At 50.0% G+C, this 24,447-nt stretch overlaps 1 protein-coding gene across 5 annotated transcripts; it reads right to left on the reverse strand.

Moving 5' to 3' along the window:
* Positions 1 to 705: 705 nt before the first annotated feature.
* On the reverse strand, positions 706 to 24,447 carry sema4d (sema domain, immunoglobulin domain (Ig), transmembrane domain (TM) and short cytoplasmic domain, (semaphorin) 4D). Of its 5 annotated transcripts, XM_068334589.1 has the most exons (20): positions 24,308 to 24,447; positions 20,598 to 20,714; positions 9,463 to 9,596; positions 8,473 to 8,618; positions 8,334 to 8,396; positions 8,151 to 8,249; positions 7,980 to 8,073; positions 7,788 to 7,904; positions 7,545 to 7,696; positions 6,832 to 7,007; positions 6,593 to 6,749; positions 6,294 to 6,516; positions 6,094 to 6,206; positions 5,651 to 5,823; positions 5,525 to 5,571; positions 5,053 to 5,430; positions 3,482 to 3,718; positions 1,519 to 1,731; positions 1,323 to 1,414; positions 706 to 1,218 (listed from the first exon to the last, which is right to left on the reverse strand). In XM_068334589.1, exons 2-20 carry the CDS (start codon positions 20,633 to 20,635, stop codon positions 1,198 to 1,200), a joined length of 2,673 nt encoding a protein of 890 aa, XP_068190690.1. In that variant the 5' UTR covers positions 20,636 to 20,714; positions 24,308 to 24,447; the 3' UTR covers positions 706 to 1,197. The 5 variants fall into 5 exon arrangements, with proteins under 5 accessions (XP_068190690.1, XP_068190689.1, XP_068190692.1 ...); XM_068334588.1 differs by having other exon boundaries at positions 706 to 1,414; XM_068334591.1 differs by lacking the exons at positions 706 to 1,218; positions 1,323 to 1,414; positions 1,519 to 1,731 and having other exon boundaries at positions 3,534 to 3,764.

The raw sequence follows: 24,447 nt of genomic DNA on the forward strand, positions 1-24,447 counted from the left end.
ATTTAACCGTCCGTTGAAGCTTCGGTAGAGCGTCACTGAAAAACACCTGAATGATCTTCTGCTCTTAACAGAAGTGCCTGAAAACAGGAAGAATTCAAAGATTCACTTCCAATAATTCTTGATTGATTGACAGACAAGCAGGAAGTAGCGCTACAGGTGACGTGACGGCTCTAACAGTTCAGTGATGTGTGTTCTCGTCCATCCCGAAGATCTTCACAACCTCCTGACTCATTCTGTAGTCATCCTTTAAGAAGTGAAAGTATCGAGATGAATAAATTTAACCTTTCTTTTATTTTTCTCCGACTGGAGTTCCATCATTTAGCCAGAGGAGGGCGCTGTGGATTCATTTGTGGTAGAAGGAAAGCGTCTGCAGCGTTCTATGGTTATTAATGGGGTCTAACTTTTGTTAGTTATTTTATTTAAATATTAAGTGAACAGAATACATTTCAGCATTTGGTGAACTATCTACATAAATGATTAAAAATAAATTCCTGCGGCCTATGAAAGTCTTTTAAGGACTTCCAAGGAGGATAAAACATGGTTAACAATTGGTAGAACGTGTTCCTTTAAAAAATGCTGACATGCCAGTAGAGCACACTCTGATCCAGAATCAAGCTGTTAACACAATGACCTATGATCTGATTCGAACAGGAACCACATCCAAATCTGAGTTTGTGCCAACAGAACACAAGAAAACAAAACCAACATGTAATCAAGTTTTATGAGAAGAAAAACTGACTGCAGACAGAATGAATGGGTTTGCATTCAAAAGTCACTTTGTGATATATTCATGCATAACCGTGATGCCCATCCCACTCAAGAAACGAATCCTACAGGTGTCCGCTCAATATAAAAGGATTTCAAAGAAAATCCCAAAACATCTGTTAAGTAAATGAAAGTATAACCAGGTCTGAACATCACGTCACTAATAGTTTTCTCGCTCTGGGTGAGCTCTGACTGGCAGAATGTTCATTTCATCGGTAAAAACACAAACAATCTGAGCTTCAGCTCCTCGTTGCTTTTGGAAGGCGTCCCACCGCCATCACCAGGTGAGCTCCTTTGCTCCTCGGTCCATCAGACACCTGTGAGAATCAGAATCGGACCTGGATAAGAGTTTTAGTGCCAAAGGTGAGTCCACCCGGACCGAGGACCACGTCCACAACCAGACATGAAAGGCTCGTCAGGTCTCCGCAGGGCTCAGTGGCCGTCGCAGCTTTCCTTTTGGTAGGGTGGACAGAAAAATAAGCAGAACAATGAAGATAATTGATGAACAACCAGCTGATTTTTATTTCTGATTAACTGTTGTAGGACTGCAGACCTACCCAGGCCTTCTCCCATTTCTTGAGCAGCTGCTCGTGTTCAGAGAGGGCGTTCCTCCATTGGTGCAAATCTCTGGATGGAATGCTCTCCTCATCTGTCAAAACAACAACACCTGGCATCAACAGAACCATCTCATCCCCAACAACCAATCCTGCCACCCTCCCACCCCCCCCTTGCAGTTTCCGGTCCCGTCTGTACCTCCGATGGTGAGGCGGAGGTCCACCTCTGCCTTGTCGCTTCCTGTGCTGGCCTCGGCCACGCATTGGTAACGGGCGTCCTTGATGAGCGGCCCCTCCCTGACCCAGCTGCTCAGCAGCAGCCTCTTCCCCCCCAGCGGCTGGCGGTGCTCCATGACGGGCGTGTCCAGACCCTTCCCATTGATGAGCCAGTGGATGTGGACGTCACTGGGACCTGGGGGACAGAATGGCTCCATGGTTTGACCCGCCAGCGGTCCAGACGCCGACGTTGCGTGAGAGGAAGGGATACTTGCCTTACAGGTCAGTTTCTGGAGGGCGGAACACGCATGCAGAGGATGTTGGCATGCACAACGACTGACCTCAGCTCAGCTGCACGCTGGTGAAGCAGAGTGAACGCTGCATACACTTGACACCATTTCGAGGCTAATTTTCCACTGAAAAGTTCAGAAAGTTCAACAAACAGTTCCTTCTGTTTATAGCGACACGATTCCGCTGCGTGTGAATCTTTTATCCTCCACATTGGTTAAAAATACAGGAAATCCTCAACCTACCAACACTCATAGACACGAACAAACGCACGCCACCGTATCCGACTATCGTCCTGCAGTTCCACTTTCTGCCACAACCCCCGTGAGGGCAGCACCACTGCCCTTCCAACACTCGCCTCCCCCTCTTGTTGTTGTTTGTTGTTGTCTCTGTTAGCATCTCAGAGCGTCAGGCTCCCTACCTTGGATACTTTACTGTTTATAATAGATGATAAAGCGAAACTAGTGAAGACAGTGGTAGTGGTGACCATCTCTCTTATGACAACTCTGACCCACAATAACTCCTCCTCTTCCTCCACTGTAAAGCTAAGCTACATGCTACAGTGGGTCATCAACAGTGAATCTGGCTGTTGTTGTTGATGATCTTAAAAACTGGTGGAGAGTTCCTTCAAGTCTTTTCTTCTTCTTCTTCTTCTTCTCCTCAAGGATTATATTATCAGGATAAAAGTTTACGGCAAAATAATCTGGATTAAATCGATCACGACTGATCCTTAACGGCAAATATTGGAAGTATACATGTGGATTTTAATGTGATTACATGTTTTTATTCTGATATATTGTACAGTAACACCATATTATGAGCTTTAAACAGTAACAACTGAACTCTAAACTACCTGAACCTGTATGAACCTATTTTAAAACTGTTTTCATATAAAACTCACATAGGATTACAGGAAATTGAGAAAATTAAAGGCTTTTAGGTGTGCCTTATAGTGTGGAAAATACTGTATTTAGAATCGTAATGAGATTTAAATGACCTAAAATGGTGATTATAGATTGAAATTAAAAAAATACCAAATTACGAATGACCTCTCTGAACCAGTTGTGCTCGTAGGTTGAGGACTACCTGCACAAACAATTAAAGAAACAAACCAGTGCTGAAAACTTTTGACAGGATTTATTTCACCTCCCTAAAAACAGTAAGTCCCAAAATGTCCACTAGGTTTTTATACATCTTTCTCCATACGTACAGTCATATTTACATTTGTTTACAGGCACAAAGCATCCAGATAGACATTAGGACCCCTGTGCTGATTGGAATCGTTCTGAGGTTCAACGCCGTGAACATAAAGGATCCATCAGAATGTCGCTTTATGTTCTAATGTACAGAAATGTCCCGTAAAGAAAGAACCAATCACGGACAGGTAAACACTGATCCACCGTTTGAACGTTCACTCACACACACACACACACACACACACACACACACACACACACACACACACACACACACACACACACACACACAGACACACACACACACACACTCTTGGTTAGCAAACATGCATGTAATGCAGCGTGTAGAAAAACAACGAGGCGACAAGCGATGCACGGAAGGTTAAACGCCAGGATTAACATCCATGGGGGCGCGAGTGGGGATGGGGGGTCTGGGGGAGGGGGGTCACAGGCACCACTCACCCAACGCCAAGCAGAAGAGCAGGAAGGCCTCCTGGCTGTGAACCCCCCAAGCCTGGTCCTTCAGCAGGGGAGGCACCAGCCTCACCTCGGCCCCCCGGGCCCCCACATTGTGGAACTCGTTGGCGGAGACGAAGGAAGAGGAAGAAGAGGAGGAGGAAGAGGAGGAGGAAGGGAGGGCAGAGGGGGGGCTACTTCCAGAGGAAGACAAGGAAGATGAAGAGTCGACAGGAGAGGAGGCTGCGAAGGAGGGAGTGACGGAGAAATGTTGAGGAACACATGGAGTCTGCATGGGGAGGGGGGGGGGGGCATGCAAAGGAGGAAGATGAGCGAGGGAGGGGTCTAAATACAATAAATATGGTGAAAAGAAAAGAAAATAACACAGGGCGGGGTCACAACCACAGACGGGATTCATTTAAATAATAAAATCTCTGAGAATGAACCGATTTAAAAAGAACTTCAGATTGTTTCCAGGGATGTCAAAGAATAACCAACAAGTGATGTCACATAGGGAGGGGGGCAGGGAGGGGGGGGGGTTAATACCCAGAACCCGAACCGTGGCGGTTAACTGACACGATGCACGCCAAACAGGAAGTTCCAGCAGTCTTCCTCCAAACAGGCTTGACCTTTGACCCCTGGGTCGTACCGGGCGGCGGCTGCACACCGCGACCCCTCCCTCCACATGACAGATCCGGGCTGCGACTCTTCCCCTGAGAGACAACCACGACGCCAAAAGCATCCACCAGTCCCGTAGACGGAAGCCCCGCCCACGCTTCACCAAGACACGCCTCCGCTTACCGCTAACTTACCAATTTGGTAAAGAGTGTTTCCAATTTGGAATTTTTAAGAAATAGCTTTTCTTGATGGTTACGCACATTTAAAAACACATTGAATTGTGGGAAGACGCGTGATCTCCCCCCCCCCCACCCACCCCCACCCACGCTAGCATAACGGATCGTCGGCGTCGGCGAACTGGATAGGCTGCAACTCGCAGTCCACGTCGAAGGGCTTCTCCTGGAACGACAGGTCGTCCCCGAAGCTGCCGTGCCCGGGGATCTGGCCGTTGCTGCCCCCCTCCGGTTCTGTCTCGTAGCCGGTGTCCCGTAGCGCCCGGCCCCCGTTCTGGGGGGCCCCGCCCCCGTTCTGGGTCGGCCGTTCCGTCATGCGGATCTTGTCGGCGGCGGCGGATGCTTCCATCAGTCCCGCCTCGCAGGCACGATACTCGGGTTGGCCGGGGCTCTTCTTGTTACCCAGCAGAGCGTCCCGCCCCCGGAGGCAGGGGGCGGGGAGATAGCCCATGTAGCAGTTATACGTGAGCGCCCCCAGGAAGAGGAGGAAGAACAGGAGGAAGAGGAAGAGGAGGGCGGTGCCGCTGCTCTGCTGGAGGTATTCGGTTGCCGGGTCCTGGGGGTCGGGGGAGCTCGGAGAAAGCTCCCTTTGTGGGTGGAGCTTGATCGTACTGCTGGGGGGCGGGGTTAGTATGGAGTCAGTCTGGGGCGGGGGCGTGAGCTGGACTGCGGAGGTGAAGCTGGGCGGGGCGAGGGCCGAAGTTAAGGGGGCTCGGTTTCTCTTACCGATGTTCTCAGCGGTGTTGGGGCCAGATGTCTCCCGGGGGGCGGCAGCAGCGGCGGTGGCAGGGGTCACATGACCAGTCGGGGGCGGTGCATCCAGAGTCAGGATGTACGCGGCCAGGAGGCGGCTGAAGTTCTTGCCGGCGGCGGGGGCCCATTCCACGGCCCAGCACTCGTAGTGGCCCTGGTCCTCGGGGGCCACGCTGTAGATGAGGAGGCCGGTCTCCCCCAGGAGGTGGAAGCGGGACGCCTCGGTCAGGATGGAGCCGTTGGACCTCCACACCACCTGCGCCAGGTTGGATGGGGGGAGGCAGGGCAGCTCGGCGGAGCTGCCGGGCTTCACCGTCACGCTGTGGGGGTCCTTCAGGGCCCGGGCCGACGCTGAGAGGCAAAACAGATAGGGGAGGGGGGGTGAGTTCTGGGACAATCAGGTCACAGCATTGTGAGGTGGGGGGGGGGGGCAGTCTGTCCGTACCTGAGGGACACCTGTCAGCATCGCCGTTCAGGTTCTGAAGCAACCTCCTGAAAAACAGACATTGAGCATCATCAGGGTGAAGGGGATGGGGCGGGGGGGGGGGGGTGACCTGGTGGGTGTGGCTACCTGTGCCGTTGGCTGGGAACATCAAAGATGTTGACACAGGCGGCGTTTGGGGGGTCCCAGGCGCAGTAGGGATCCCGAGCCAGGATGCAGTCCACGCAGGACGGATAGCGGCCACAGAAGGCTGTCGGGGACTGGACCACGCCCGAGTCAGAGCCGGCGTACAGGGACCGGGTCTGGAAGGACGGGGTCATTAAACCCAACGGGAAAACGCGAACGATACACCCTGTACCCACTCTGTACACCCAACGGGTTTTCAGAAGTGCTGAGTCGCCTGCAAACCCAACTAATTTAAAGAATTGCTGAGTCGCCCTTGAAAACCCGACTGGTTAAGAGAAGTGCTGAGTCGTCACTGTCAACCTGACTGGTTTACACAAGTGCTGAGTCACCTCTCAGCCTCGTCTTCTACTTCCTCCTGGGACAGGAAACGTCTGTTTGTGACTGACCTCAGAGGACAGCAGGAGGTTCTTCACGGACTCCGAGTTCTTCAGGAGCTGGATCTCCTCCACGATGTGAACTTCTCCTCCGACCACCACCGACTTGTGGAGGAGCCCCTTATCTGAGGAAGAGGAGGGTAAACCCACGAATGAAACGAAACCACTCGCCAAGATGTCCTGAACCATGACGAAGCAGTTCCGTTTCCTGCCTGTTCCGGTGAAGATGACGTCGTAGATGTTCCGATCCAGAGCCCGGACCCTCTCCACCACGATCTGGGTGTAGTTGACGTCTTTGGTGATGAGGCGGGGCCCGCCGCCGACGGGCAGGACGGGGTCCTCCAGCAGGGGGTGGTCCTTCACAAACTGGAGGGTCTTGTCGGGCAGGTGGAGCGAGCTGCTGATGTTCTGCTGACGCATCAGATTGTTGATACACTGGAGGAGGAAGAAGAGGGACGTCCATGAAGGGTCACCTCCAAACACATCTTCATCTTGACCACGGGATCTTTACCGCTCCGGGGCGTGGAGAAGGAGTGATGCCGTTGTAGCGGACCCACTTGGTGTGGGACTGCTCCACCGTGGCCTTCTGCATGTACTTCCCCCTGGAGAAGACCTCCTCCACCGCCGTCATGTTGTAAGCGCACACCGCCGACAGCCCCACGTTACCCCTGAGTGACAAAGAAGAAGACGGGGGTCAGGAAACAGCGTCGCCATGGCGCTCCATCCGGCTCACAGCTTCAAACCACTGACCACTGGGAGGTGAAGATGCCATAAATGACCGTGTCCCTCCACTCCGCCCCCTGCAGGACGAAGACGTCGTGCACCACGTTGAAGACGAAGTTGAGCTCGGGCATGGAGCAGACCAGCTTGGCCTTCAGGAAGGACGTCCATTTCTTCTGCAGGGTGCGCTGTCCTCCCAGGTCGCCCTGCGGAAGAGGGTGATCGGCGTTAGTGTGTGTGTGTGTGTGTGTGTGTGTGTGTGTGTGTGTGTGTGTGTAGAACTCATTTCCACCGTGGATGGGTCTGTCAAACATCTAACAACCACAGAACTCCGCAGGAGCACCTTCTGCTCCAAGCATTAAACCTCTGGTGCTCCTGGTGAGAAGAGTATTCATAACCAGATTTCTGCCTTGCAGGCTCCGCCCCTGCTGTTCGACCCTATAATTACAGTATTTTCCACATGATGAGGCGCACCTAGAAGCCTTTAATTATTTCAGATACAGAAAGTGCGCCTTATGTATGAAAAAAGTTTGAAATAGGCCATTCATTGAAGGTGCGCCATATAGTCCAGTGCGCCTTGTACTGCGGAAAACACTGTAAATGAGCTGCCAACAGCTTGAAAACCACGTTCAGACACATCAGGGCTGACAACTAATCCTTGATACTGATAAATTCAGCTAAAAGCGGTGCTAAATCAAACTGTTTTAGACGAAACGAAGGTGAGGAACCTGAGGGCTTCTGACCTTACAGACCCGAGCCACCCTGGGGATGAGCAGCTTTCCGAAGAATTCGTACTCGACCGACACCTCAGTGAAGAAGAAATAGATCTTATCATCCTCCCCGTCGACCCTGTTGGGCCCCTCCCTGATGACATCCGCGAAAACAAAACTGGGCTCTAAGAGGAAAGAAGGAAGAGGGAGGAGAACTTGAGCATCACGCCACTGTTTCCAGATCAGACGTGGTTCGTCTGCCCCCAGCTGCCTCACCATTGAGCCAGGATGTGGAGTACTCTGTCCTCAGGAGGGTCTGGGATGGGGAGTACCTGGATATAATGGGTTCACTGCCCAAGAAGTTGTACGCCGTCCCAGAGTAGAGCTCTCCATCTGGGAAACAGGAAGAAGGAAAGGGGTTCCGTGGCCGTTTTCCTCCACATCCGTCATTCTCTTTCCGACACTCACCAACCATGACGCTCGTGAAGCTGTGGGAGGGGTCGAAGGAGCACTTCCCGCGGCCGTCTTCAGCCTGGCCGTCCAACGAGAAATCGGCGAGGTTCTGAGGAAGCAGATGAAGCGTCAGTAGATGTTGCCGTGACGACAGCGAGGGCTGAGAGGTGATGGTGCCTAACCTACCAGGTGTTTACACTGAGGCTGGAAGGCGTGTGTGCCACAAACGTACAATCGCTCGTCGTCGACGGGTTGGACCACCCGGATGTAGTTCAGACAGTCCCTCTGGAAGATGGGTTCAATACCCCCGGATTAGTGAACACGCATGAGACTAGAACACACATCGGATCAGACGACAACCCAACACACCTCTTTGGACTTCCCTTTGAGGGTACACATCGTCATGGAGGTTTCCGCAACCGTCCACTGGACCTGAAAAACATTTCAACGTCAAAAAGTGTTGTTTTTTATACACATTTTGCCCCAAATCTCGTCTTGCAGGTGCCACCTTGTTATTTCTGACTCTGACGTTCTTCTTGCTGAGCTCAAAGATGGCCTCCCTCGCCCCCACGTAGAGAGCATCCTTCTTCTCGCTCAGCAGCAGCGTGGAGTAGTTGGAGATCCCCGGTTCTGAAAACTCCACCAGATCTAAATCTGAGCACAAAATTGGACTGTTTAGCAAAAAAAAAATCGTAAAATAAATATAACAAACCGGCAATGAAACTCAAGTTGCTTGTGGTTGTTTGAACACTTGTTTCTGTCAAACACGGGCGACCCGAGCCGAGCTGAAGCGCTCCCCACGGAGCAGCGACCGGGTTACCGCAGCTATTTATGTAAACGGAGGAAGACAAACTGAACTTCCTCCTGAGAGGACGTGTTGAAAGAGAAGACAGGAAACAGGTGCGAGCGAGGCGTCTGCTGGAAGTTCAGAGATATGAAGATTGTCTCCACCCGCCCCGTCTGCGCCGCAGGAGGAAATGAAGCTCACAAATAACAAGGAGGAGGTTTCACTTGTAACCAGAATGATTCAAACTTCTGAGAACGGAGGTTCATGTGTGACACCATATATGGACAAGAAGCCTGTAACACTAACTCTGACCCGAGTTTATGCTTGTGAAACTGTTTTAGCCAGAATGAGTAACTGTCAGTCATCCAAGCATGTGATCGATCGATCGTTATATTATCAGATATTATATTAACCCGTCAGGCCATTGGTTTGATTCCACCAGGGGACTGTGTGTGTGTCAGCGGGGGTCCTCCAGCCTCCAACAACATTCAGCTAATGCTAATTGGACAGTTAGGACATTAACTTTGTTCACAACGTTTAGTCAGGGTTATAATGGGCTGAATTACTGCATTGTGGGAAATGTAGTTTTGGTTAAAGCACTCTTGACCTTTCATGCTCTCGCGGGCCACATAAAATAATGTGATGAATGAATGAGTGCATGAGTGAATGAATGACTGAATGAATGGATGGATGCCGTCCCTTCAGCCTCACCTTCGTGTCTCCAGGAAGTCCGAGGAACGGCGTGGGGTCCATGGGTGGACACCTCCAGTAGCAGCCCCAGAAACACCCCCAGCACGCCAAACCCCATGTTAGACTCTGATAACCTCGGGACGGTGAAGTTTCCTCTGCAGGAGAAACAGCAAAAGTGATACTAAGACAATTGCGACAAAATATTTTCACAAGGATGTAGAAACGAGTTCTTCACAAGCTGATCTTATCAGGAAGCAGACGGAAAAACAGACAGAAAATCCCCTCAAAGTGAAAGCTGGCAGGACAGATTCAAACGTTCAGTCAGGTTTAGACTAGAACAGAACAACACACGCCTTCAAATAAAATAGATCCAGTTGTTTAAGAAGACAAAAAGACTTCTGGTAAAATCTAAACACATGAAAAACACACAGGATGTCTGATGGGAAAACATTTAATCATCCGTTTAATATTTATATTTAATAGTCATTTCTTTTAAATGAAAAAACAACAATAACGACCACCAATACCACTCCAGGGTTTAGTTTCACAAAGCAGGTTTAGTTAACTGAAGTTGGGTTTGACCATTAAAGAGAAACTCAGTCCATATTTTAGAGGTATTTTAGATGTAAACAGGAAAATCCCATACATTTAAATATATATTGGAATTTGTCACCAGAGAGGATGTTTGTTTGTTTGTTTGTTTGTTGTCCTCTAAGTAGAATCTTGGGTGAGAATATTCTTCTAGTGACAGAAAAATACATTCTTATTTAACTGGATCAGAACAAAAGTGGATTCAGAACTTTAACTTTATTGACCTTAAAACTATTTATGGATTGTTGAATTAAAAAATGATTTATGGGATATTTTACTACAAAAACCATTTAATTCTAGCAGATAAGGAGGGACTACTTTTATTATCTTTATTATAATTAACTTGAACATTGTAAAATTACCATGACAACCCTCTCCTTAATGTTTATTTGTTGGGGTGACATAATAAAAGTTAAACGGAATCTGTCTTTGTGGGTTCATGTCGTTTAAATAAAAAACAATGCAGCACGTATAAAAATGTTTTCTGCTCTCTGTGTTGAATTATTTTATCCTTTGGTCGCTTGTTTTAGGTCAGGAGGGGAAAAAAAAGGGCTTTAAAGCTTTAAAGCTTGAGGAAAATATTAAAGCAAATCTCTAAATCTGTTCTTAACCCTGCTTGTAAAACACGCTAATGTTTGCCAAATTTCCTGCAACAGCAAACACATTCCTGCAGGCGGGGCCTCGTTTGCCTCCGTGGTGGCCGTGGAAACCCGAAGGGGCCCGTCCCAATCTGACACTGGAGACGTCTATCGGTGGACACCGCCGCCGCCGCCGTCGTCGTGGCAGGGTCACGTGACCGAGAGTCAGAGCAGGTTCTGCTGGTTGTCACACACCTTGACGGGTGGGCCGGTCGCGCCGGTCGGATGTCCTGAGCGAGGAGGACGAAGACGGATGGCGTCCCGTTACAGTTGGGAGGACGTGAAAGAATTTAGGCTCTACAGCCATGATTTCATAACAAATAAATCATCATCTAACACGTCTGTCGACACCCAGCCCCAACCGAGGCCCCCCAGTTATGGGTCAGTTCCCCAGCAGAGGGGCCAGTCGATCAATGGGGGCCACCACAGCTCCACTCTAAAGGAGGGTAGGATAATTGATAATTGATTACTGCTGATGTGGTTTTAAATTAGAACAAATGACCCTGGACATGCCCCCGCCCTCCAACCCCCCCCCCTCCCCATACTGGGAGGACTGGTTCTGTTGAGGGTTTCCACCGACTGGAATTCCATCCCAGTTTCAGGCCGCGCCACAGAAGAGGGGGGTCAGATACACAAGGACCTATTGTTTACTGAAGATGAGGGTAGCCCCCCCCAGCCCCCAACCTCCAACCCCCCCCCACATGCACATCATCACTGCAGAATTCAACAAAGAGGAGAAAGAGAGAAGAAGAAGAGGGGGGCGGGGCTTCATCTTCCCAGCCAACTCTCGTACAGTCTTTACATTTTAAACAGCAATAGTTCAGTTCAAGGACGTACGACCCGGATCCGGATCCAGATCTAGATCCAGATTCAGATCTAGATCCAGATCTGAACAGTTCAGTTCTGACCTACACGGATTGTCAAAGATGTACGACTCAGATCTGGATCTAGATCCAGATCTAAACAGAAACAGTTCAGTTCTAGACCCCATGGTTTGTCGAGGATGTACGACCCAGATCCGGATCCGGATCCGGATCTAAAGAGAAACCGTTCAGTTCGAGGATATACGAACCGGATCTGGATCCAGATCAAAACAGTAACTATTCAGTTCAAAAATGTACAACCTAGATCCGGATCGCGAGCCAGATCTAAACAGGAACACTTCAGTTCTGATCTCTAATGATTCAGATCTTAATCCAGATTTAGTTCTGGATCTGGAGGCGTCCCTTCACTCCATTTTAGACAGCGAGAGGGGTGGGGGAGAAAATGTGAACGTTCATGATAAGGAGAAGAGTAACGAACTGGGGCCTCCATTCTGGTCCCTGATAAGCTACACCCGGCCCTCCGTCGGGCCCTCAGGAACATCCATCTATCTTACCCTGAACCCATTTCGGGCGGAGCTGAGAAAAGCTTCAAACAGCGCTGGAGCAGTTACAGTAGCGGCGGGGCAGCGACCCTATGCAGCTGGGAGATTTAGGGGGGGGGGGGGGGGGCACGCCGGCATGGGACATTTAAGAGCGTTGCCATGCTGGGCCCTTTGTGTCCCCTCTCAGCTCCTTTGGCTGGGACACCTGCTCGGGGCCTCGGGGTTCCCAGCGCCGGGCAAAGGCACTGGCAGGCGGCCCACTGAGGACAGGGGGCACAGGGGGGAAAACAGACCCCCCCCACATTTGAACACCAGCAGGTTAAACGAGTTAGCGGCAATAAAAAAGAGAAGAAGAAGAACCCAACACAAACAAATCACGCAGCACGCGCCGACCATCTGATTCTCATTAAGGCTGGTCGCGATGAAAAACAGGAAGTAGACGGCGCTCACAGCTAACACGGTTAGCTGAAGGCACGTCACACAACTAGTCAACTAATTGGCTGATTGGGTTTGCTCTTCATCAGAACTGCAGACCTTCATCCTCCAAAGACGAAGTGATGGTCGACACGTCTCATAAACAACCTGAACCAGTGACCGAACACAATGGAGTCCCATTGATCGGCGCCGCGCCTCCGTTACATACGACACATAAATCTAGTGTTTTGGTCCGCTGCTTCTAGACAGAACCAGTCCTGTGTTAACACACCACAACTCTGTACAACATCAGTGAGACCGCATCTCGTTCTTTACCGCGTGTTGGCGGATGGATACAACATCAGTGAGACCAGATCTCGTTCTCGTTGGTGGAGTAAAGACGTAGTTCGTGTGTTCTCCTGACTTTTGCGTTTCCTTCCATTCTTTATCATTGTTTACGTAGCTTATATATAATTAATTACTCACAGATAAAGTCTGCGTGTCTATTGGTTGGTAAAAATAGGCTTTTTTTTTCAAAGGCTGGAACAGAATAAAATTATTTTAGTTATTCTGAATGGTTAAATCTTTGTCGTACCAGTTCAGTCATGGAACTGATTCTACTTGTGTCTCCTGGTTCTCTTTTTATTACTGAACACATCCAAAAGTTTTGAAAGTTCCCGCCACTGAGGCCCATAAATTTAAGATAGCCACAGCAGTTAAAGCTAATGCTAGCACGTGCACACTTAACACAGAAGCTAAACAAGGTATAGCCTGCGGTTTAGGTTGCTACTTTCTAACTGCGACCATATTTTTCTTCCAACAGAGAACGCAAATTAGCATTTAAAGGTAGCATTAATGCCAGTTTGTTAGATTATACGTGCAAACCTTTTAACCATATCAGCTCCATCTGAGTGCTCTGAGAGCCACCCATCCTGTCAGCTCTTCTAATCTCTAGGGGGTATTGTGAGCTATTTGGAACGGGGCCCGTTGATAAACAGAGCTTTCACATGAAACAGAATCCATGGGACCGGGGGAGGACGACACACTGATGGGCGCAGATGTTGGCTCCAATGTCGTTAGCGGATTACTGGGGTGGACGCGACGGAGACCCGAGCACGCTTGCATGTGTATACGATAATGCCAACCGCGAGCATCGCATCCCCGGGACCCGGGGCCCCTCCCTTTGAATTCCGCCGGCCGCATCAGAGTTTGGAGTTGCATTTCCCCCACAGGGTGATGAGCTGTTTCTGACATTTCAAACACAGACAGCCGAGGCTTTACTGCCTCCTCAGCTAAACTACAGATACTAGCTTCAGCTGACATTTGAAGAGTAGTCTGATTACACAGATTTAGCAGTGTCGAGATAGTCTCTTTCAAGAGATAGTCTTGAAAGACACTATCAAGACATAGTCTCTTTTAAGAGATTGTCAAGACTATCTCTTGATAGTCTCTTTCAAGAGATAGTCCTAACAAAGACTATCGAGACATAGTCTCTTTCGAGAGATAGTCTTGAAAGAGACTATCGAGACATAGTCTCTTTTCGAGAGATAGTCTTGAAAGAGACTATCGAGACATAGTCTCTTTCTAGAGATAGTCTTGAAAGACACTATCGAGACATAGTCTCTTTCAAGAGATAGTCTTGAAAGAGATAGACTCTTTTGTTCCAGATGTTTCTCTCTCTTTGTGTGAAACTTTTCATCAACGTTTCCCACAGTGAGATTCAAATGCTGACAGGTTTACAGGATCGGGTGAGTCATGCTAGCCGATGTAGCCTTTAGTCGCCAGCTCCAAGCGGCGATGAGGAACAGGCCACAGAGGGCCAATTTCTGTATATCTTCCCATCACCACACCCGCTGCTGTTATTTCATTTCTGAAACTTGCAGCCTTCGGCCCCCGCCCAGCGATGACTCGAGCGCTCGCCCTCGCCGTGACCCATAAACGCACTCGAATGTACGGACTCGCCTGGAGTTCCCCTTCTGACACCAACCAGAGTTCAACCTGCAGCTCTGGTTCCCGTCCAAAAAACCGTGTGGAATTCAATAAAGATAGACATCAGCCTTCAGTCATGACGTGCAAATCCAGCGTGTCGTGTTAGCATCAAGTCATGTGACACCCGGCGAACAGCTGCAGCATCTCCGCCGTACAGCTGACGGCGGCCATACAGAGGAAATCAACTGAAAGCAGCTGAGCTCCAGTGGGCGACGGATGGGTGGAAAAGTTCAAACTTTAAAAAAGGCCGAACCCTTAATCCGGAATCAAACTCCCGTCTCCTGTGTAAGGCGGGGTCATGGGACTCATTCCTGATGCCGAGCATGCTGGGAATGTGTCACATAATAAAGAAAAAAAGACTTAAAATGACAGCAAACCCGGACAGATGGATGGAGGAGAGTTTTGTGTCGGAAACACGACGAAGGGATGTCAGATGGAAATCCTGGGGTATAATGAGCGGTTGTAGGGAGCGGGTTCGGCCCGGAGCGGCCACAGCAAAGGCAAATGAGGGGTCAGGTCCAGTAAAGGGTATATTTAGTACTCCGATGGAAAGCTTTTTAAAAACAACACGCCCTCTGCCTGAGTCACATGGCTGCTGAAGATCTGACAAAACTGCCCTGTAAACACACGGGGCAGCGGCGCGAGCGAACGACAGGAAGAGGAATTGCCGTGCGGTGTTCCCCGTCTGAGTGGGCCATGAAAACATAATCACCAGGCGCCGCTGCCCTCCTTTTAATTAAAAGCAGAAAAGAATTTTACTACCGACATCTGCAGCGGCAAAAATAACAAAAGCCTTTCCTTCCGAGGTTCTTCTAGAATCGAAGCTCCTACGACCGTGAAAATCAATCGACAACGGTCTGAGGCGAAACGCGCCGCCAAGGCGGGACACAAGGTTCGACGAGAGGGTTGATGTCACCTGAAGAAACGATGCATTCAATCCAGGCTCTATTTTTACCCCTTACCTCTTAATGCATCTGGGGTGTTAAATAAAAAAAACCCAACCCCACCCCCAACAGAAGCCTTCCAATGGATGCAGTTTCCTTCAGGCTCCTGTGATGTCCGCCAGGCCTTGGGTGTATAATGTGGGACTATTTTGGGAAGCCGCGAAAGCCCAGCTGAAGGCCTTGTGGCCCGTGTTGGTGAATGGCTGTCATTCATGGGGGGGAAGGGAGGGGGGCTTTTTGAAGGCCAGGTAAAGTCCTGGGGAAGTTTCTGAACAAACTCCAAAAGATTCTAAATAGAATCACTTTGAATGAACTGTTGATGCACATGATGATAACTCAGGAACAAACTAGAACCAAGGTAGTCACAGTCTGCAACATCCTACAACACCCCTGGATTCAAAATTTTACCCTGACCTACTTGCATAGGTCAAAGAGCAAAGCTAGTGCTTCGATCTAGTGTCTCTGATCAAAGCAGTAGCTTTGATCTACGGTCTTACTCACATTGGCCTTCTCCCTCGTCTTTCTATCTTAGCCGGTTCCTCAGTGTTTCATGGTGGCTGCAGTGTTGTCCTCCCCCAAGGAAAACAACACTGTGTCTCCCAAAGTATAAACGATCCAAAGCCCTCAACGCCTGGCAGCGGGTTTGGGACGCACCCTCATCATCATCATTATCATCGTCATGGAGCCAACGATGAAGGCAAAGAACTGGATTCACGAACAAAACACCAGCGATGTCTGAATCAGCAGCAGCTTGACTCCATTAATCCACAGAACCACAGAATAAACCCATTAAATCAGGACAACTGGGGTCACCGTGAGGAATATCATCATCGTCATTGACAGCCAAGTCATTTCACCACACCTGCATGTTGTCGCGGCATCGCAAGGTTTTGGCGTCTTTTTTTTTAATGTGTTGTCCGGGCACTTCCTGCTTTAGAGGTGTGACTTGGGACAGGTTTCCCCAGGTAAAGACAGTTTATTTCAACAGTCCAGTCAACCGGGGATAAATCGAGGCAAATCGCTACTCGGTAGCGCCAGCGACAGTCGGACCGCCGCGAGAACAGAGCACAGAACCAAGCCTATTATTTTCCCCTTTACAAACTATCATTAGCCCAGCATGAAGCTGCCTCTGAGACAATGCCTGACTTTTACCAGAGAGGCTGAGGATTAGTCTTCTTATGAAACGTCGTGTTATTTAGAGGAACAAGCTCTTCAAAGGCTGGATGAACTTCTCTCTGGGGTTCCAGAGATGTTAGCATGCTATTTGTGCAGCACAGGTAGTCCTCAACATACAAACACAACTGAATCCGAGGTGTCGTTCATAAGTTCAATTGTTTGTAAGTCTTTATTTATTAAATTTCAATCTATAATCTCTATTTGAGGTCATTTAATTGTCATTTCTACTTTATATACTAAAATATAAAGTAGGGGGGGGGGGGCAGCTATAAAAATATGATGCCAACAGCTTGTTCCACAAAAAACCAGAGAATCACAACGCAGAGGAAATGAATCAGAGACAGGAAGCAGAATGATCAGATCAGAGCCACTTGCCCAGGTGTGGACATGCAGGGGGGATAAAAAGCAGACAAGCCTGAGGTGTTGTTGGGGAGTGGGGGGTGGGGGGCATGCAGCATTCTTGTTGAGACATGCGGGCTGCGAGCAGCTCAGTTGATCTGCACAGGGAGGAAGAGGAGTAAAGTTTCTGACCTGTGGCTCCTGAAAAGACGCGACGCTCCTCCTTCCGGAGAGAATTATAAAATCCTCAAGCTGGGGAGGGGGGGGGGAGAAGACAGAAACATCAGACAGGACAAGACACGTGTGTGTGTGTGTGTGTGTTAGTTTCTTCAGACACAATAACACTCCAGTTCATTAACATTTAAGAGCAAGAAGATGAAGATGTCACCAATTCACCCACTCAGACACTCATTCGCACACCAGTTAGCAAAGCATTCTGGGTAGTGAGGGAACGATAGCGGCGCTTGTGTTTTAGAACTGAGGACACATGACCGGTGGGAGCCAAACGCAAACGTCACCCCGCATGGAACCCACCCCAGCGACGCCGTCCCCTCCACATGTGGTTGCTAGCGGCGACCAGGAGGGGCGGGGCTCCAGATGTAAATACAAAGACGGCACCGCTGATCCACATCTGTTACAAACCACTAATCCCATCAGAGATTAGCCTCTAATCTGACGACAGGCTGGAAGCAGCGCTTCATCGGGTGGGGGTGGGGGTGGGGGGGGCGCCGGTGTAATCTGATTACATTCAAGTGACCAAACAGCCCCATCATTAACGTTAGACTGACTTCATTCCCACTTCAGCGAAAAAGAACAGTCCAGACAAAGGAAGCTGCCGAGCGTCGTCGTCGTCACGGCGACAGGGAAGCTGTGCATCACTAATGAGTCAGAAGAAAGGAATATTCTGTCGCCTGTAAAATTCTTCTTTCTTTTCAGGACGTGAAAACAAGGTTTCATGAGTCACAAGAAAGTAAAGTGGAACCCCCCCCCCCACATCTGTTACCATGGTGACAGATGGGGGGGTGCTGTTCCTTCAGACTGCTTCCCTGAGTAAAATCAAAACATTCCCAGCGAGGCTGAATTCATTCTTCCTGCACAAGTTCACAGGCTTCGTTCCCACAGGCGCTGACCCGACAAGTTCACCACAACTCGGGGTCGAGTTCTGATCGGGTTCTGATCGGGTTCTGATCGAGTTCTGATCGGGTTCTGATCGGGTTCTGATTGGATTCTGGCGGAAACATCCGACGCAAACGCCTCACATTTGTTGGATCCGGCCCCTCCACGAATCAATTCGGGCCCCTCGCTCCTCAATCAGCATCAATGAAACGTCGGGAGGAAGATGACAGCTGCAGGAGATGGATGAGTCGGGGGTCAAAGGTCATTTCCCTCTTGACACCCACAGGAAGCACTTTGCCTTTGCTCCCACACAATCCGGTGACAGTCGGTTCCACGCATCCACCACAGACACCGACCACGCCACGCCTCCGGACGTTTCAATTCGGGATGTCCAGGAGGCCTGCGGCGGGGGGGGGGGGGTGCCCCGTGACCCCGCCCTGGGTGACACCGTGGTCCTGCGGGGGCGCCGAGAGGAAGTGGACGTGTCACGGGTGTGAGTGGGTTGAATTGATGAGTGGATCTGAGTGACGGGGACAAAGCTGCTTGTCTGGAGGCGTCACATGACAACCCCCCCCCCCAGGACCACACCCCCCATCGATGGAGAGAGAGAAAGATGAAGAGATGAGGAGGAAGAGGAGCAGAAACATTACGTAGGGCTTTAGAGCTGAGGAACGCTCCTGCAGTCCAGCTGAGACTGAGTCACACACACACACACACACACACACACACACACACACACACACACACACACACACACACACACACAAAGCAGTTTAATGGAGGGGATTAAACCAGCTTGAATTTGAATAGAAAGAATCCCCGTTTACAAGAAACGCAGAACAGATCAGGCTTTTGGAAATGCCCCCCACCCCCCACCCTTCAGCCCTGGTCCACTCCCCACCCTCCAATCCCGGAGGGCCCCCCCCATAATAGACGAGGCGGCAAATCAAACTTCATTTTTGAAGACATTTGATGTTGAATAATCCGCTTCTGCATCAACACCACCGATTGTGTGTGTGTGTGTGTGTGTGTGTGTGTGTGTGTGTGTGTGTGTGTGTGTGTGTGTGTGTGTGTGTGTGTGTGTGTGTCGGACGATGTCGGGTGAGGATGCAGCCTAGCGTGTGTCTGGGAATACCCAGAGGAATGCACAGTGATATCCTGCTACGGGTAAATGTTTGCTCAGGAGCGAGACGACTGTGTGTGTGTGTGTGTGTGTGTGTGTGTGTGTGTGTGTGTGTGTGTGTGTGTGTGTGTGTGTGTGTGTGTGTGTGTGTGTGAGTGTGTGTGTGTGTGTGTGTGTGTGTGTGTGTGTGTGTGTGTGTGTGTGTGTGTGTGTGTGTGTGTGTGTGTGTGTGTGTGTGTGTGTGTGTTAAATAAGTGGTCATCTTCTGTCTTTGTATGAATCTTAAGTAGTCCCGTGTTGAAGGAGGCTTTGTTCGCTGCCGCTGCTGAGGATGGGGGGTCGGGGTGGGAGTGGGGGGGTCCTCCAACTTCTCATCACTTCCTTTTGGCGTCACATTTATCATCCTCGCCGGCCAACAATCATCCGACAACATCGACCGACACGGAGCGCACAATGCCCCCTCGCCCCCCCCAGCCCCCCTGTAGCCCCTTTGGTTGCTTGGATACCTTTCATCCAATCGGGCGGCTTGTCAACAACATCATCACTAACTCAGACACTCCCCAAAAACTTCTGAGCCTTTGAAGCACACGTATCAAACTCATGGCCCGGGGGCCAAATGTGGCCCGTTACATTGTTTTGTGTGGCCCGCGAGAGCATAAAAGGTCAGAGTGTCTACAAATAAATTTGACCAAAAACTACATTTCCCAAAATGCAGTAATGTAACCCATTTTAACTTTGACAAAAACATTTAATGTCCTAACTTGTGTTTGATGTTATTTTTCTTTATTGATTGATAGTTTGATCCTTGATTGATGGAGTTCTGTGGGTTTAATAATCTGACAAATAATTAAAAATTTTAACAAAATGTATAATTTGTTATTTCTTTAATTTATGTTATATTAAAAAGCATTTGTTATAACAGAGAAACAAACATTTTTTTTGTGTAACTGTAATGTTTGTAACTTCAATAAGTAATAAATTTAGCGTTATTTGACATTAAGGAGTAGTTACATTTAGTTACATTACACTGAGTTACATTATGTTACATTTATTAGTTACATCTGACCCTTTGAGGACAGCATTAAGTGCGATCAGGTGCCGCCGTCGCCGCCTTTCTTACTTCACCATACTCTCCATCCCCTCCAGATGAAACCAGCAAACAGCAGAGACACAATAGCAAAGTGTTCTAAAGAGATAGAACACTTTGCTATTGTTAGTTGGGGGGGGGGGCAGAAGAAGAAAGAAGGAAGCAGGAGGAAGACATCATCAAACCAATGAGAGCGGCACGCCGGGAAGAAAATGCAAATCAGCCCCCATGCAAATGTCACCAGTCTTCAAGGGCGCCTCCCTCTAGAATGTCATGTGGCCCCCCAACTCTACAACAAAACACACACTCACACCAAAAGAGAGAGAGAGAAAGGGGGGTGATTAGAGCTGAGCTGACACACACACACACTTACTTGTCGGTCATGGTGTCGGCGAGTGAAAACTGATTCATTTAAAAAAAGCTGAGACTCGTCTTGTCGTCGGAGGGAAACGGAGGCAGAGGATCGTGGGAAAAATGTCAGGACGGCGGTCTGGAAGAGAAGGAGGAACACAACCGGAATGAAAACACAACCCGACAAACCCTGTTTGTGTTAGAGTGAGACGTCCCGTCAAAGATCCTCTAGTCAAACTGATTTAAATATTCAAAACGGCACGAAAACGGATTTAAATAGCGAAACGATTGTTAAAAAGTTCCATGAAGACTCGATGGCTTCGCTGCGCCTCGCCTCCTCAGACTTGTAGGGGATGCTCTCGCCACGGTTACCAAGGCAACCAACCAGCCTGAATAAATAGAGTTTACCAGGAAATGCTCTGGGCGTCAGCTGACTCGTGGATCCAATCGCGGCTGAAGGATAAAAAGATGCAAAAACCTCCTCCTGACGCGAAAAACTGCAGGAATCCAGCGAGGATGAGACTGAAGACCGTCGCCGTGGAGACGAAGGATGCTGCGTTTTCCTCCCAAAACCCCCAAATTAAAGGTCCTGCCTTCTCACGCCAGTTTGTGTGCGAAGGTGGAGCGAGGAGGAGGAGGAGATGGTTGATGAAGGTGATGAAGATCAGGGCGGCGACGGTTGCCGTGCACCTGGACGCTGTGGGCGACGCCTCCTGACGACAGCATCATAATCCCAACTTCTCTCGCCGGACGACGCAGGAGGAGAAGAACCGAGTCTGAAATCACTGAATTATTCACCTCCCACTTGCATTCTGGGTAAAAATAGCTGGAACTGAGCTGCAGACCTTCCGCACGCCGGAACACAAACACACATGCATTTGCACACATGGAAGGGTAGCATTATGGGATGCCATTGCGATCCTTACCACAGCCTGATGAGTGGGAATCCTGCAGCTGATGTTTTAACGGGGACAACGCCGCCGCCGCCGCCACCGGTTTGCATGACAGATGTAAGGAACGCAAAATCCCATCGTCACCCCCTCCCTTCTTCCTCACCCCCCCCCTCTGTTTTCCTCCCCCTCTCTCGGTGTAAACAACAAAACGAAACACGGAGGAGGCGAGCCGGAGGTGCTTCCCTCCCGATGTGGCGTCAGCGACTGGACGCCTCCTCATGCAGAGGTCCAGAACTGCTGGAAGGGGGGGGGGTGGAGATCGCGCCTTTTGGGAGCGCCTGGGAGCTCACAATTACTGAGGAGGAGGGGGAGGGGGCATTTGGGTGTGAGGAGGGACGAAGGGGGGAGGGGGTCGAGGTTAGGAGTGTGTCTATTGTTGTGGGAATGCTTTTTTTCTTCCTCATTCTAGGAGCGAATGGGGACGCCCCCCCCCCAGTTCATCAGGTATGTCACCCCCCAGTCCAACAGTAATGGGGGGGGTGGATTAACGGAAGCCCCACCCTGAGTGGGTCGTGGATAGGAGGTGTCACGTTCACATCAGGACAGGGGGGTGTGAAACGCTGCCGTCTCCATGGAAACCAGCTCCACACACAACATCTGGGTCATGTGACTCCAGCTGGATTCTCACGTACCGACAACCCCCCCACCCCCCCGGCCCAGACCTCCGTCTCTGGAATGTGGTGCGGTGAACGTGTGGCAGGAACCTGTAGCCACGCCCACCCGTCTGATGTTAGCGCCAGATGCTAACAGGAGGAAGTGGGTTCAGCCCCCCCCAAGGGGGGGGGGTGCATTTCAAAGGGAGCTGGGGGGGGGGTTGTGTGATGGAGCCAGCACACCTCAGCGACCCTTGACCTCCCGCGGGGGGACAATCAGGCGGCTGCAGGCCGCCGTCACCACCGTTTTACATGTGAGAAATTCAACCCCCCCCCACCCATTTCAATCTGATTAATGATAAAGAAGGTTTGTCACAAACCAGCAGCAGCACGGCAGCTAATTCCCCCCGTCAGGGGAATCCTGTGCTTCCAATAAACTCCGGAAAAACAAGCTTGACTTTCACCGCGAACAGAACTTGAGCGAATCAAACGCACCCCCCGCGCTCCATCCTGACGTCCCGCTTCAGGAAACGGGGATGTGTGTGGATATTCCTCCTCTTGTGTGTGTGTGTGTGTGGGGGGGCCGGTTTAACGATCCGGCTGCTGGATCATCACGCATCACACAGCAATATCCTGTTCTGACCCCCCCCCCACCACCACCATCACCACCACCACATCCCCGGGGGGGTCTCCACGACACCAATCACACTCCACGCTGCCTGGAATGACCCGGCTGAGGCCCCCTGGGGGCCCACTTCCCCCCACCCCCCCACAAAGGCTCTGGCATCCAGGTGAACAGATGGAACAGAACAAACACAACAAACAGAACAAACTGAACAAACTGAACACACACAATAGAACCAACACAAAAAACACAACAAAAACAACAAACAAAAACAATAAACAAACACAACAAACAACAAATACAATAAACACAACAAACAACAAACACAACACAACAAATACAACACAACACACAACAAACAACCAACACAAATAACAACAAACACAACACAACAAACAACAAACACAACACAACAAATACAACACAACACACAACAAACAACCAACACAAAAAACAACAAACACAACACAACAAACAACAAACACAACACAACAAATACAACACAACACACAACAAACAACCAACACAAATAACAACAAACACAACACAACAAACAACAAACACAACACAACAAATACAACACAACACACACAAACAACAAAACAACCACAAAACAACAACAACAAACACACCAGAACCAGCTGACGGGGGGCCAGGATTCCACAGCGCTTATGCAATCCAAACCGAGCTGCTCAGAATATGTGGGGGGGGGGGGCAGCTGATGGTGAAAACGTTTCTCACGAGGATGAGGGGAGAGGAAGAGGACGCTGTGTTCACCTGGAAACGAGTTCAGTGATTGGTTCAGGAGTCCAGACGTGAGAACATGAGAACAAGGGATGAAGATCCACCAGATGGGGGGGTGGGGGGTGGGGGGGGTTGGCTCCCTGCAACCGGGCCAGAAGCAAACCGCACATGCGCACATCTCCACACGGTTCGTGTGTGCAGGTGAAAACTTTATGAGCATCCTCTGTGCCCCCCTCCCGGAGCGGCCGGACCCGAACACCCCTTCCCCCCCCCCCGGTTCTGTTCTGCATTTAATCCGTTAAAGCCTTTTGTTGCCGCAGTGAAAGCGGAGCTGTGATTTATGCGTGGCAAGAGAAGGAACCGCAGAATGACCTCTGGGAGGGAGGGAGGGGGGCAGAATGGCCTTTTCCAGAGCTGTAGGGGGTGGGGGGGGGTTAATTTAATCTTTAAAAAGCTTCACCGGAGGACACGTCATATTATATCCACCGGTTATTTTTCACTTCCAAAGAGGGGAAGTGCGTCTGGTGCGGCTTCTTTACGCACCGAGAGTTGCGTAAAAAAAATATTTTAACTCAATTCAAATTCAAAACATCGCGGATTAAAAACTTTTATTTTACGCGCCGTGAAAGTTGGAAACAACCGCCCCCCCCCCGGTGCGTTTTTTTTTTTTTTTTCCTCCTCTCGTTCCGCTGCAGAGCAACAAGTGCAGGCAGAGCTGGAAATCCGCGACAGCGCGCATGAATACGAGGCTGGAACCGTAACCGGGACCCCCCCCCCCCCCCAGACTTCACCCCCGAACCCGATCCGAGCGACTTACCGGAGCAGAAGCTCTTCTATCCGGGAGAAGCAGCAGATCCGCGTCGGTGCAGCAGCGTGGCCAAAAAAAAAAAAAGTTCCGTGCGCCTCCGTCTCAGCTCAGCATGGCGGCCGACTGCATTCAAACCTCTCCGGGCTGCG

Source organism: Antennarius striatus, chromosome 15 (genome assembly GCF_040054535.1).
Source record: "Antennarius striatus isolate MH-2024 chromosome 15, ASM4005453v1, whole genome shotgun sequence".
NCBI lineage: Eukaryota > Metazoa > Chordata > Actinopteri > Lophiiformes > Antennariidae > Antennarius > Antennarius striatus.

Bases quoted from the DNA above. Each gene is read 5' to 3' on its own strand.
- sema4d (XM_068334587.1), bottom strand. From the start codon at position 20,635: ATGAATCAGTTTTCACTCGCCGACACCATGACCGACAA. The intron at 6,517-6,592 runs GTAAAGATCCCG...TTCCTCCTCCAG, and splicing joins CTTCTCCACGCCCCGGAGCG to TGTATCAACAATCTGATGCG. The intron at 6,207-6,293 runs GCAGGAAACGGA...CCTCTTCCTCAG, and splicing joins CGTCATCTTCACCGGAACAG to ATAAGGGGCTCCTCCACAAG.